The sequence below is a fragment of the Oncorhynchus masou genome, chromosome 28 (genome assembly GCF_036934945.1).
Source record: "Oncorhynchus masou masou isolate Uvic2021 chromosome 28, UVic_Omas_1.1, whole genome shotgun sequence".
In the NCBI taxonomy this organism is placed as follows: domain Eukaryota; kingdom Metazoa; phylum Chordata; class Actinopteri; order Salmoniformes; family Salmonidae; genus Oncorhynchus; species Oncorhynchus masou.
In genome coordinates, this window is record NC_088239.1 from 16595001 (window position 1) to 16610102 (window position 15102).

The following is a 15102-nucleotide window of genomic DNA, read 5'->3' on the forward strand; positions in this document are numbered from 1 at the left end:
AATTGACCCCTGCAGGATGTATACCCTGAATTTAAATGGCTTAATTTTAGACATGAATTACAGCTCAGGTTTCTATTTAATCTGCTCCGTATCCTCTCTGTTTGAACAAATATTATTGATCTTTTAGGATAGAGGTCGGATTGTGAATAATATTCACGCATGTCTTTGTACTGTATACATGGAGGGAAGCTAACCATCTCTTTGTACTGTATACGTGGAGGGAAGCTAGCCATCTCTTTGTACTGTATATGTGGAGGGAAGCTAACCATCTCTTTGTACTGTATATGTGGAGGGAAGCTAGCCATCTCTTTGTACTGTATACGTGGAGGGAAGCTAACCATCTCTTTGTACTGTATACGTGGAGGGAAGCTTACCATCTCTTTGTACTGTATATGTGGAGGGAAGCTAACCATCTCTTTGTACTGTATACGCGGAGGGAAGCTAGCCATCTCTTTGTACTGTATACGTGGAGGGAAGCTAACCATCTCTTTGTACTGTATACGTGGAGGGAAGCTAACCATCTCTTTGTACTGTATACGTGGAGGGAAGATAACCATCTCTTTGTACTGTATACGTGGAGGGAAGCTAGCCATCTCTTTGTACTGTATACGTGGAGGGAAGCTAACCATCTCTTTGTACTGTATATGTGGAGGGAAGCTAACCATCTCTTTGTACTGTATACGTGGAGGGAAGATAACCATCTCTTTGTACTGTATACGTGGAGGGAAGATAACCATCTCTTTGTACTGTATATGTGGAGGGAAGCTAGCCATCTCTTTGTACTGTATACGTGGAGGGAAGCTAACCATCTCTTTGTACTGTATACGTGGAGGGAATATTACCAGATCTTTGTAGTGTATACGTGGAGGGAATATTACCACATCTTTGTACTGTATACGTGGAGGGAATATTACCACATCTTTGTACTGTATACGTCGAGGGAATATTACCACATATTTGTACTGTATACGTCGAGGGAATATTACCACATATTTGTACTGTATACGTGGAGGGAATATTACCACATCTTTGTACTGTATATGTGGAGGGAATATTACCACATCTTTGTACTGTATACGCGGAGGGAATATTACCATGTCTTTGTAGTGTATACGTGGAGGGAATATTACCATGTCTTTGTACTGTATACGTGGAGGGAATATTACCATGTCTTTGTACTGTATACGTGGAGGGAATATTACCATCTCTTTGTACTGTATACGCGGAGGGAATATTACCATGTCTTTGTACTGTATATGTGGAGGGAATATTACCATGTCTTTGTACTGTATACACGGAGGGAATATTACCATGTCTTTGTACTGTATACGTGGAGGGAATATTACCATGTCTTTGTACTGTATACGCGGAGGGAATATTACCATGTCTTTGTACTGTATACGTGGAGGGAAGCTTACCCTCTATTGAGTTCTCTAGTCATCTTGAGGACGTCTATTGAAGAAAACAAATACATATACTTCAAATTTTTCCCATGTCTTTTCCTTTATTCCAGGCTCTACACCTCAACCCATGACTTGAAGAAACCGTTTACCATTCGAATAGGACGACCTTATCTCTGAAAGGGGCCATAGTCAAGCCTCCCTAATACAACAATAAAATTCCACAGCGGAGAGCCTTGCCATAATATCTATATAGCGTACTGCAGGAACCTATTCCCCAAAGTAGGAGATGGGAGGGAATAGTGTGTGAGCTGCCGATGGCTCCTGTCCGGTGGGCTGGATAGGAGTTTTTACCTGGATTTATGGTTATCAGCAACACCGATCAAGGTTGCCTCCGAGACTCATTTTTTACCCCCAGCCCATTGCTTGAATCCTACGAGTCCACCGGCCGGCATCAAACCAGCCCCATAACTGCAAAATTAAACCTCCTTATCATGGCTTTCACGTTCTTAAACGTTTTTTTTTCTGTCTCAGAGCCACAGCACGCCACTCAACGCAACAAGCAAGAGTACAATATACATAGGGCAGCCTCGAGTAAATTACAATAAACATGAAAAGACTAAAAACACACAGAATGTGGTTTTGGTTTAACAGGAATATGTATTGCTATACCTGCTGTGGGAAAACAACTAATACACAACATTGAATGAGGACATAGTGAAGCTTCTTACCGAGGACATATTTAAGCTTCTTATTGAGAACATAGGGAAGCTTCTTACTGAGGACATAGTGAAGCTTCTTACTGAGGACATAGCAAAGCTTGTTATTGAGGACATAGTGAAGCTTCTTACTGAGGACATATTTAAGTTTCTTATTGAGAACATAGTGAAGCTTCTTACTGAGGACATATTTAAGTTTCTTATTGAGAACATAGTGAAGCTTCTTACTGAGGACATATTTAAGTTTCCTATTGAGAACATAGTGAAGCTTCTTACTGAGGACATATTTAAGTTTCTTATTGAGAACATAGTGAAGCTTCTTACTGAGGACATATTTAAGTTTCTTATTGAGAACATAGTGAAGCTTCTTATTGAGGACATAGTGAAGCTTCTTATTGAGAACATAGTGAAGCTTCTTATTGAGGACATAGTGAAGCTTCTTATTGAGGACAGTGAGAGTGTTGTGGTTGGTTGAGTTAGCTATGCTCAAATAGTTTCCTATTCAATTACTAGCACTGGTCACTGAGGTTAAAGTGTGCTTCACTTAGTTTTTGTTTTGTTATTGCAGTTTTTCTTTTCAAGAGGGACACAACCACACAGACTACAGAGGAGAAGGCCTTGATTGGTCAGATACTGCTGTATTCAATTTGTGCCATTCTAATGAATTTAGAATGACCTGCTTGCCCAGTGTTTCCCAAACTCGGTCCTTGGGACTCCAAGGGGAGCACGTTTAGTTTTTTGCCCAAGCACTGCACAGCTGATTCAAATAATCAACTAATCATCACGCTTTGATAATTCAAATCAGCGGTGTAGTGTTCGGGGCAAAACATGCCACACTTGGGGTCCCAAGGACCGAGTTTGGGAAATCCTGTGCTAGCCATAGCCGCAGGCAAGTAGGGGTGCTAAGGGTGCTGCAGCACCCCCTGAAAAATCGGAAATCCCCAAAATATTTATACCACTTTATTTGTATTTTTTCTTCACAAAAGTAGTGCGCTGGATCTTTACTTGTCCTCCATTAGTGGACTGATATAGTCGTCTGTAGCGCGGGCAAAACATTTTTTTTTTCCTGGGCCCCACCTCCAAACATCTTCCCGAGGCTATGCTGCTAGACCAGGCCTAGGAGATTATTCTCCATGTAGGGCCACATTAGAATATATTTTTGCATTTACAGGATTATACATCATGTCCAAGACTGTGTTGACATATATATATCTACTGTAAATCACATCCAGATATGCTACTTATTTTACTTTTTTAACATACACAGAAATAAACCACATACATGTTCTCCTTTTGGTAGGTATTTTCATTATTAAACATGCAATGAACTACACAGAGGGAAAAGTACACTGCATTCAGCACCATGGACACAACTCTTGTTAACGGGTATACACAAAAACAAACAACAAGAACGAGGGAAAGCTCAACATTACATTTAAACTACTGAATCAGTGTGAGGAGTGAAGTCTCTGATGGGCATTGACTAAAGCAGTGAAGTCAGGTATAGTTTCTGACGTCGCTATGCGCAGGATTGCTGAGAGTCAGTAAGAGATGATCTGTGCCTTGACTTGTTATATTTCATCACTGAAAATGTCTGTTCACATACATAGGTTGACCAAAAAAGTACAAACATCTGAGCATGACTCCTAATCTTTGGAAAGTTTTGTTCATCGAGAGATGCATAGAACCTCGTCAGTGACATTATTTTAAATAGTTCTCCAATCACTGCATCAGACTGAAGATCGATAAGCTCAAGTTGCAGGTCAGTGGGAGCGTTATCCACATTGAAGGTGAAAGGAGAGGAAACCAACAGCATGTCATTTTCCAACACTTTGAAATCCTCAAAACGACGAGAAAACTCACCGTTCAAAGCACGCAGCAGCGATGTATACTTCTCCCGCTGGTCATCTGATAGGGAACAGACTAGTAGTGTCGGAAGGTGGGTGAGGTTGTTGGCTTCTACTTGGCGGGTCAGGAGGAGTAATATTCCCTTGAAGGTTTTGACAAGGCTGTACATTTGATGTGCAAAAAGGCCCTTCCCTTGTAGTTTGGAATTCAGTTCATTCATGATGGCCATAATGTTCACGGTGAAGGTAAAATCAGCCAACTATTCTTTACCTTGCAGTTGAGGGAAATCCACATATTTTTCATTTGCAAACTCCGACTTCAGGTCCCACACCCTTTTAAGCACCTTCCCCAAACTCAGCCATGTCACATTTATGTGGTAGGGGAGATCTGCATGACCCGACTCTGTCTCTTCCAACAGTGAGATAAACTGCCTGTGGTTTAAAGAGTTTTCTCTTATGAAGTTTACCACTTTAGTGACTGTATCCACAACATGCCTCATTTTTAGACCAAATTTTCAGAGCACCTCCTGATGAATAATACAATGCAGGAAAAACATTTTCTGATCTGGGTTCAGCTCAGCTACCTGATCTTGTATCCTTTTCAAACGGCCAACATTTTTTCCTGTCAAGTTTGGGAACCCATCAGTGGTCACACTGGATAACTTTTCAAAACTCAGTCCCAGCTTTGCCTCACACTTATTAACCTCCACCAATAAATATTTCCCTATGGTTGTACTCTTCATTGACAGCACCGAAGCAAGCTCTTCTGTAATTTCAAAGTCTGGGGTTATGCCTCGTAAGAATATCAACAACTGCACCATGTCACGTGCATCACTGCTCTCATCCAGGGCCAAGAGAAATAGGTGAAATCCTTTACATTGTCTTTCAACTGTTGGTTCATATTCTCTGTGATGTCCTCAACATCTTGACAGGGAAACATTTTCAAACAGCTCTTTCTTGTCATCTTGTCATAACAAATTGTTATTTTAATCCATAGAGACGTGAAGGAGAAGCTCGTCGGATGTTGATGTTGAGTTTTGATGCAGAGTCAATTAAACATTATTTAATGAATTCTCCCTCAGCGAATGGCTTGCTATGTTTAGCAATTTTGTGGGACAGTACATAGCTAGCTCTCACATTTCAGTCGTTTGCTGAATGCAGTTTTGTGAAAAGTCCTTGCTGCTTTTGCAACTGAGAAAGCAACTCTTTCGATGCACTTGCCCTCTGCTCAGAAGACATATTCCTATATTTCTCTGCTTCGCCTGGAAGTGTGGTGACAAGTTGTAGTCTTTCAAGACAGCGATGGTCTCTTTGCACACTAAGCACACAGCTTCCCTGATACTTCAATAAAGAAATATTTCGATGTCCACTCTCTCTGGAACACCCTACATTCATTGTCTACTTTCCTTTTCTTTGAAATCTTTGAAAAACTATTTTTTGCACAATTTCTAGCTAGCTACTATTTGTAACTGTGATATGTGTGCCAGCCTGTCAGTCACTGTCTGTCCTCGTGCAGTTGTTATTTATACGTGTCTTCAAAATAAATGTCCCACAAGCGGTGGGAGCTAAATCATTACACAAAGGCGAGTGTTCATTGAGCTTTTAATTTAAATAACAAATACGTTTTTCAAAACCTTACTATCGCAAATTCTTTATGTGATCTAAGCATGATTCCGCGGGCCGTATTGAATCAGGTCACGGGCCGGCTAGACCATTAAAATCATAATTTGAATATAATGAAAGACTTGCACTGTATAAAATTAAGCTGTAAAATGAAGCTTTGACACTAGGGGGCACTACTTTGCTTGTGGTGCTGCTCTCAGGCAAATCACCACCCAGGTCAATCATCAGCTCTGATCAAGGTTAAAAGATACTTATTTGGCCAATCATGTCTGTTTGCTTGATGGCGTTCAGCAAATCTCTTCTCGCTACATGTTTAGCATACATCAGCCAGGAGGACAGGAGTGTGTGTGTGTGTGTCGACCAGTGTGTGGAAGTCAGTATAGCCGTACAAGGTTATACTGCTTCATTCAAACAGAGAGCAGCTGCTAGAAACGATGCAATAATATTGAACCAGGTTTACATTTATCATTGCTGGATGAAAATTATGTTGATGCTTTTGCTGCATGCATTTGATTGTGATTTTATGCTGGAGATAGACATACACAGAATATCAATGGGCTACACTAATAGAAAAATGATGTAGCGGACTAAATCCAATGATGATGGGTGGTGGATTTGTTTAGAATGGTGATGGGGGTCTTTACAGCTGAAATCCTTCATGGTGAAACAGCCACGTCCATTTGCAATATTACGACAACAAAGAAGTTACTGCAAACAACGAACAGTTTTTTCCCCTCGGACATCATTGCACGAGCGATAGAGGAGCACAATATGTGCTGCAATTAATTTTAACAGGCTGCGCAACGCTCCTCAGCTCTGCAACAGAAATAATAACAACAGTGGTGAGGCGGCGGCCATGGCACTATTTCTGCCTATTGTGGATGACATTTTTAAGGGCAAATATATACAGAAGTAACCTGGTGCAAGATCTCTTGTGCTGTTGCCAACTTCTATGGTCATTTTGGCATGACAACCATAGGAGCTAGCAAGAAAGCACAAATAGATCTGGGACCAGGCTAATGTAGGAGAGTTCCATGGAGGCAAACAGTGATGCAAGGTTCCTGTTATAGTTTGTGATGAAACAAGGTTCCTGTTATAGATTGTGATGAAACAAGGTTCCTGTTATAGATTGTGATGAAACAAGGTTCCTGATATAGATTGTGATGAAACAAGGTTCCTGTTATAGATTGTGATGAAACAAGGTTCCTGTTATAGATTGTGATGAAACAAGGTTCCTGTTATAGTTTGTGATGAAACAAGGTTCCTGTTATAGATTGTGATGAAACAAGGTTCCTGATATAGATTGTGATGAAACAAGGTTCCTGATATAGATTGTGATGAAACAAGGTTCCTGATATAGATTGTGATGAAACAAGGTTCCTGATATAGATTGTGATGAAACAAGGTTCCTGATATAGATTGTGATGAAACAAGGTTCCTGTTATAGATTGTGATGAAACAAGGTTCCTGTTATAGATTGTGATGCAACAAGGTTCCTGATATAGATTGTGATGAAACAAGGTTCCTGATATAGATTGTGATGAAACAAGGTTCCTGATATAGATTGTGATGAAACAAGGTTCCTGTTATAGATTGTGATGAAACAAGGTTCCTGATATAGATTGTGATGAAACAAGGTTCCTGATATAGATTGTGATGAAACAAGGTTCCTGTTATAGATTGTGATGAAACAAGGTTCCTGATATAGATTGTGATGAAACAAGGTTCCTGATATAGATTGTGATGAAACAAGGTTCCTGATATAGATTGTGATGAAACAAGGTTCCTGATATAGATTGTGATGAAACAAGGTTCCTGTTATAGATTGTGATGAAACAAGGTTCCTGATATAGATTGTGATGAAACAAGGTTCCTGTTATAGATTGTGATGAAACAAGGTTCCTGTTATAGATTGTGATGAAACAAGGTTCCTGATATAGATGGTGATGAAATAAGGTTCCTGTTATAGATTGTGATGAAACAAGGTTCCTGATATAGATTGTAATGAAATAAGGTTCCTGTTATAGATTGTGATGAAACAAGGTTACTGTTATCCATGGGTTGCATGTTTCGTCAAAATATTGTTTTGAACATTCGTTTTGGACTGATGCCAGACTGAGCATTCTACTCAATGCATTGTCAATGAGCGCTAATGAAGACCTCATCAAAAGTGCATTACAGTGGCTTGGAAATACAATGACATTCAAAAGGAGGCAAATAATTAGTAGGTAAAACTTGTCATTTTGATGTCACCAGATTAACTTTAGATGCAGTATAACGTTAGATAGCTAGCTAAGATTGAGGGGAGGCCACATGATTTTTGCTTGCTAACGTTAGCATTGCTGGCTATTTTTGACAAACTTTGCTAGCAAATGACAACATTGGCATCTGTCTAAAGTAATTTTGACGACATAATAATGCTGGAAAAGTTGTCTCCTACTAAATATTTTACTCCTTTGGCAATGTCATTGTATTTCCAGGCAATATAGTGTAATTTAGACTAACAGTAGTTAGCATCCGTCCAGAATGACTGGGCTTATCACCACTTTAGGGCACCACCATGGCGCCGCTGATAGAGAATGGCTTGAGAACATTCATAACAATGGCATGACGCAACCGAGTGACGGAGGTGCAACCTATTAATAGATTGTGATGAAACAAGGTTACTGTTATAGATTGTGATGAAACAAGGTTACTTTTATAGATTACTGGGATAAACTTGTGTTTAGTAAGGCTGCTAGATCAGAGGCAGTAGGGATGACCAGGGATGTTCTCTTGATAAGTGCGTGAACGGATAATTTTCCTGTCCTGCTAAGCATTCAAAATGTAACTTTGGGTGTCAGGGAAAATGTATGGAGTAAAAAGTAGATTATTGTCGTTAGAAATGTACTGAAGTTAAAGTAAAAGTTGTCCAAAATATAAATAGTAGAGTAAAGACACCCCAAAAAATGACTTAAGTGGCACTTGAAATTAATTTGACTTAAGTACTTTACACCACTGGTTACTGTTAAAGATTGTGATAAAACAAGGCCGCAAGGGGAATTCAAATCGCAACACCATGAGTAGCTTGTGCTGTCTGAATTCATAATGAACTCAGCTTATATTGCCATAAAATACCCCCAAAAGGATTTGGACTTATCAGCAACAAAATAAAGTCATTGACTCATTATAAATTCTAGAGGTGAAATTACAAATGTCTCCCAGGAAATTGATAGATGGCTCAACAACGTCAAAAAATATATAATTCCAGGTTAAATTAGATTTACAAAAAATGTAAATTCCAGACCTGTCATCGAAAGCCAATAATTGCAAGTTCTGAATGCTCGGCGTTCTGCACATCGCTAAATGAATATGACATGCTAAGCTAACGAACATCAAATAATCAGTCGATAATGAACCTCTAGTCTCTTTCCATCTTTGGCAGCTGCATCTACAGGTTCCCTAAGAAGACTTTCTCTGCAGGCAGGTTGCTGTCTGTCAACCATAAACAGCTACAGTAGAGAGGCATATCTTTAAGATGACTTCCATTTCATGCTTGCCACGTAGGCTACAGTATGGAGGACGTATGGAGGCTATTATTAATCAGCTAATCAAAGTGACAGAACGCAGCATTCTATTGACACAGGAAAATACTATATTATTAATTGCTTGGTGTTTCATGTAATGAGGAACATTTCCTGAGGAGAATGACTTTTAAAGAAGTACATCCAAACAGTGCCTACTTTTTTTTGCCGTTTACTGCAACTCATTCACTTTCATAGATTTGTTAACCATTTTATGTGTCCCAAGAAACACTGGGTGTAAGACAGTCACTAATGATCAGATGGTACTGAATTGGTGAAAGCAGTATGTTTAGAGGCTTTTGATCTCAACCGCCGAAATGTGTCAGATCAGTGATTATATCAAGGACGGGGAAGGGAAGAATAAAGAAAGGAAGCCTTGTACAGTACTTGAACAGGCCTGGGCATACTCAGTGTACTCTTTCCCATCTGCACCCTCTTTAGGCGAGACTATTGGCTGATAGGAGAAGACAGCTTCATTAGGCATGAGTTATATCAAAGTTGCTTCATGAATCCTTTGGCTGTAAAGTGCCTCTAGGAGTCAGGCCCTGATCATTCTATTAAAACCAGCAGTTGGTTAATATAATGTGTCTGCAATGTGTCTTGCAGTCAAAGTTTTATTTTCTTTCACAGGAAACATTGCTATGTTGTTGTCTTAGGTCTCTATTTGTGTAGAGTTGTCTCTCTTGTTGTGATGTGTGTTTTGTCCTATATTTATATTGTATTTATTTTAATCCCAGCACCCATCCCCGCAGGAGGCCTTTTGCCCTTTGGTAGGCCGTCATTGTAAATAAGAATTTGTTCTTAACTGACTTGCCTCGTTAAATAAAGGTTAAATCAAATAAAAAATTACAAAAATAAAATAAAAACTAGAAAACACACTTCACTTTCATGTGATTGACTGGAGACTTCACGCACTCTTTCACTGTTTTACATAAGAGGATAGAGCAAGTCCTGTCAACCCCTGTAATCCTTGACATTTTTTTTGACTATACTGACTCCTACACACTGGCTGGCACACACACACACGCAGGCACACGTAGCTAGTTCTAATTGCTGTCATCTAAGGCTTGGCTGAGAAAGTGGTCTCAGAAAAACACTGGTTCCATTTAATGCAACCCTTTTAGGCAGTCGGTAGAGGACTGAGCACATGCATTGGGAATCTCTAACTCTGTTCAACACTGACTGAAAAGATTCTGCTTTTTAATAATTTGAGTTGGTCAGATCACCCATAGCATCACCCCTCTGTATTATATAACAGAGCACCAGTCAGGGCTCCTTACTAACGTTGATTCAACACAGTAACATACATTATTACAGCATGGTTGTTAACATTGAGAGATGAGCTGGTGTATTCGATTCACTGATCTGAGAGTGGTAAAACCACCCCTATCAAGATAGTGAGATGAGCCGTTTCACATGACATTGATTCAACACACACTCATTACACTGTGTTTGCTAACATCTAAAGATGAGCTGATTCACTGATGGGCAATGAGATCATTGGTGCAGAAGGTGTTGTTAGTAGAACAAAGGGCTCAATCAATGTTTTTCACACCGTTGCAATAATGATTCCAAATCGATGCTAGCAGTGTAGGAAGTGGAAGTGTTCTATTCAATTCAATGGAACTCAGTGTTGAAACTTTCCTGATGTTCAGTTAAACCTATACATCGACCAACTGAAAACAGAGTTCCTACTATATAGTCACAATTGCCTTAGTTATTTGACTGCCAACCCCAACAGATTATTCAATATGTGTCTTAAACTCAGGTTAATTAGCATAACTTTACCTTTTGGTGGGAAATGTATGACCCTGTTTGAATGTCCACAGTGAATACATGACGTATCACCCATATGGATGTCTCATGACCACCCCTCTACGACATCAATAGAGTACTCACTGTTGATCCACTTGGCCTCAGGGTCGTGAACCTTGAAGTTCTTCCTGAAGATGTCCCCCACGGTCAGTTTCCCCTTGAGGGCCAAGCTGTCATCCTCGCCTGCAAAGGAACAAGTGAAAACACATTTTAAATACATTTTAATCAATTTACAATTTTGAACACTACCAATTCCAACTAAATAATAGCAGAGGGTCATTTCACAATGAACGCACATTTACTTGAATTAATTACAGAAACACAACGCACAACTGAAGAAGCCATTTGGGGGAAAGTCAGCATATGGTTATTTGTGTCAGTGTCTCGATGGTAGTACTGGTACTGAGCTTGAGGCCAGAAACAACAGTTGTAGCCTAACATGCTGCTTTTACGGTCAGGCCTCAAGCCAAGCAAGCTCATTATCTGCCTGAGACGACTGTGTGGAGGACATAAAGTTATACACACCAGAAGGGGTTACATCCCATCTTTCCTCTAGTGTTTTTAACTATCTGTCCTCTAGTTTTTATAACTATATTTCCTCTAGTGTTTATAACTATCTTTCCTCTAGTGTTTATAACTATCTTTCTTTACTGTTTATAACTCTTTCCTCTGGTGTTTATAACTATCTTTCCTCTAGTGTTTATAACTATCTTTCCTCTAGTGTTTATAACTATCTTTCCTCTAGTGTTTATAACTATCTTTCCTCTAGTGTTTATAACTATCTTTCCTCTAGTGTTTATAACTATCTTTCCTCTAGTGTTTATAACTATCTTTCCGCTAGTGTTGATAACTATCTTTCCTCTAGTGTTTATAACTATCTTTCCTCTAGTGTTTATAACTATCTTTCCTCTAGTGTTGATAACTATCTTTCCTCTAGCGGTTTTAAGGCCAGGCACCACAGGCAAAAATTGTGATTTTGCTTCCATTGGTCATTTTTCAAATTTTGGGATATTTTGCAACCATAACTTCCCTACTTTCATAAAATGTACAAATAAATAGGCAATAATGTATAGAAATACTGTAATGACCCTGGGTTTATAAGCACAATACTTTATTTGTATAATTTTATCTCAACTCCGTCAACTACACGTAACATAAATGTTGTTCTTGATAGGATGTTTCATGTAGAACTTCAACCGCTATTTTTCAAACTCTCCATGTTAAATCAAAAGCTTTTTTTCCGGAGCATATCGTTAGCTCGTCCATACATGGCTATATCCTTTGTAGAAGTAGTGCTTCGTGCTGAAAGATTAGTCTTTTCGCGACATCCGATTGGTTACTGGCATTTAAAGGCCCTTTCCGGCAACCTGATTGGTTAAAATTCCTCAAGTGCTGCGCAGCACTTCCCTGTTTGAAAATATCTCCTGCGAAGAATCAACGTAAAGAGAGAGTAAATGAGAAAATCTCGAAGAATATACCTACAGTATGTGCATAAAAATAGACGACCTCAGTTAGCCAATGCGAGAAAAGCAGTGAATGACAGAAACAATGTGCCTGATCCGCCGATCGAGGCAGTGGCAGTACAGGTAGAGCAGGAAAAGGAGGTAGCCAGCAGCAGCGAATTGAGACGCAAATTAGTTGAGATGAAGATGACAACTAGCAGCGATCAACCAGACAGCAGCCAGCCAACAGTGGCTTTTATTCCACGTCTAAAAAAAACCCAACTTGTACATGATTTGAAGTGTCTAAACACTGGACTGAAAATCACCATAGACTTCATCAACCAGTGATTCTGTAATTCTGTCATGATAGAATGTGCAGACTGTGAAGGTGATCGGGATGCATTTAGGAGGAGTGTTTACATTTCATCCAGGCTGCAGGAGTGCTCCAGGGGAGATGTGGTATTTGATTTAAATGTGAGGATGGTTCTTCTAGCCCACAAACTTGGACTTGGTTATGCAGTTCTAAAGAAAATAAGCAAAGTCCTAGGGATTCCTTCCCTGCATCTCAGCTCATATCAGAGACAAGAGAGGAGAATGACAGGTAAATAAAAAGGGAGAGTGGCCCAGTATTGCCAGGTGACTTGTTGTGTATGAATATTCATTTCCTTGCTCCAGCAAATGTATTCAAAGTTAATAAAACAGAGTGATAGGAAAACATAACTATACAATGAGACTCACATAGGCCTACAGTCTCATTGGGCTATAGCCAAATCTGATTAGTGAAAAATTAGCTTTACATAAAGTAAATACATGCTCGATTGCTAATATTTAGTCCTGCAGTTATGTCTGTAATGTCGACAGACATAAGTACTTTTCCCCCCACTTTAGTTGCAGAGATTCAGAGAGGGCTACTGTCAATGGAGAGCGCTGCAAAGATAATTAGAAGAGCATACGCAGATATAGACCCAGACATAGCAGAGTTTCTGAAGGAGGATGAGGATGTCACATTAGACATTCTTGTATCCTTTGATGGCACTTGACTCAAGAAAGGATTCGCTTCCAACTATGGGATAGGTGTGTGCATTGGTGCTAGTACCAGTGAGACATAGAAAATGGTAAAGATTCACCCCGTCATAAAAACCTTGGAGGCCATACATTTTTCAATATTGAGGTTGCACAGAAAATGGTACCTGTATATCATAGGATGTCAATTGATAACGTCCTCAAAAGAATGTAGCACGGAGGAACCCAGAATAAAAATAAATGTCTGAACTCTGTAATATGGTCGTGATGCCCCAAAACTGTCTTCGTGGGCAAAAGCCACATTGACGGAGCAGCCTCTATGGCAGTAGCCACATTCAATGAGGGAGCCACTGCTATAACAAATGTGATGAGCAAATTGTGGATTGATAGCACTTTGGTGACACTGGAGCAAACAGAGATTTTTCTAATTTTGTCTGTCATAGTTGAAGTGTACCTATGATGAAAATTACAGGCCTCTCTCATCTTTTTAAGTGGGAAAACTTGCACAATTGGTGGCTGACTAAATACTTTTTTGCCCCACTGTAACTATCTTACTTCTAGTGTTTATAACTCTTTCCTCTAGTTTTTATAACTATCTTTCCTCTAGTGTTTTTAACTATCTGTCCTCTAGTGTTTTTAACTATCTGTCCTCTAGTGTTTTTAACTATCTGTCCTCTAGTTTTTATAACTATCTTTCTGTCACGACTTCTGCCGAAGTCATTGCCTCTCCTTGTTCGGGCGGTGCTCGGCGTTCGACGTCACCGGTCTTCTAGCCATCATTGATCCATTTTCCATTTTCCATTGGTTTTGTCTTGTCTTCCCACACACCTGTTTTCAATCCCATTCATTACCTGTTGTGTATTTAACCCTCTGTTTCCCCTCATGTCTTTGTCAGAGATTGTTTTATTGTCAGTGTAGTTTTAATGTTGTATAGGTGCGCGTCGGGTCCTCATACCCATGTTAGTTTATGTATGTACTTTTTAGTGTTATGGAGCATGTTACGTGGACTTTATTAAAAGACTCCATTTTACACTCCATTTTGACTCTCCTACGCCTGACTTCCCTACCACCTATACACCTATGCCTAACACTTTCCTCTAGTGTTTTTAAAACCTCTTAAGGAGCCGCCCCTTCTCAATTTTCGCCTAAAATGACATACCAAAATCTAACTGCCTGTAACTCAGGCCCTGAAGCAAGGATATGCATATTCTTGGTACCATTTGAAAGGAAACACTTTGACGTCTGTGGAAATGTGAAAGGAATGTAGGAGAATATAACACAACAGATCTGGTAAAAGACAATACAGAGAAAAAAAACAACCGTTCTTTTGTATTATTTTTTGTACCACCTTTGAAATGCAAGAAAATTGCATTTGGGCTATTGCAGCGGGGCTGTATTATTCCAGCCCCGCTGCAATTTAGATTTTGGTCACTAGATGGAGGCAGTGTATATGCAATGGTTCAGACTGATCCAATGAACCATTGTATTTATGTTCAAAATGTTGTATCAAGACTGCCCAAATGTGCCTAATTTGTTTATTAATAACATTTTATGTTCAAAACTGTGCACTCTCCTCAAACAATAGCATGGTATTATTTCACTGTAATAGCTACTGTAAATTGGACAGTGCAGTTAGATTAACACAAATGTAAGTTTTCTGCCAATATCAG

The 15102-nt window shown here is 39.5% G+C and overlaps 1 protein-coding gene across 4 annotated transcripts in view; it reads right to left on the reverse strand.

Moving 5' to 3' along the window:
- Positions 1-15102, reverse strand: part of LOC135517273 (dipeptidyl aminopeptidase-like protein 6) — a 297746-nt gene that overhangs the window by 45827 nt on the left and 236817 nt on the right. For all 4 annotated transcript variants that reach the window (XM_064941420.1, XM_064941419.1, XM_064941418.1 and 1 more), the window contains exon 3: positions 11052-11150. In XM_064941420.1, coding sequence (XP_064797492.1) covers positions 11052-11150 — 99 coding nt within the window. The remainder of the gene's footprint in view (positions 1-11051; positions 11151-15102) is intronic.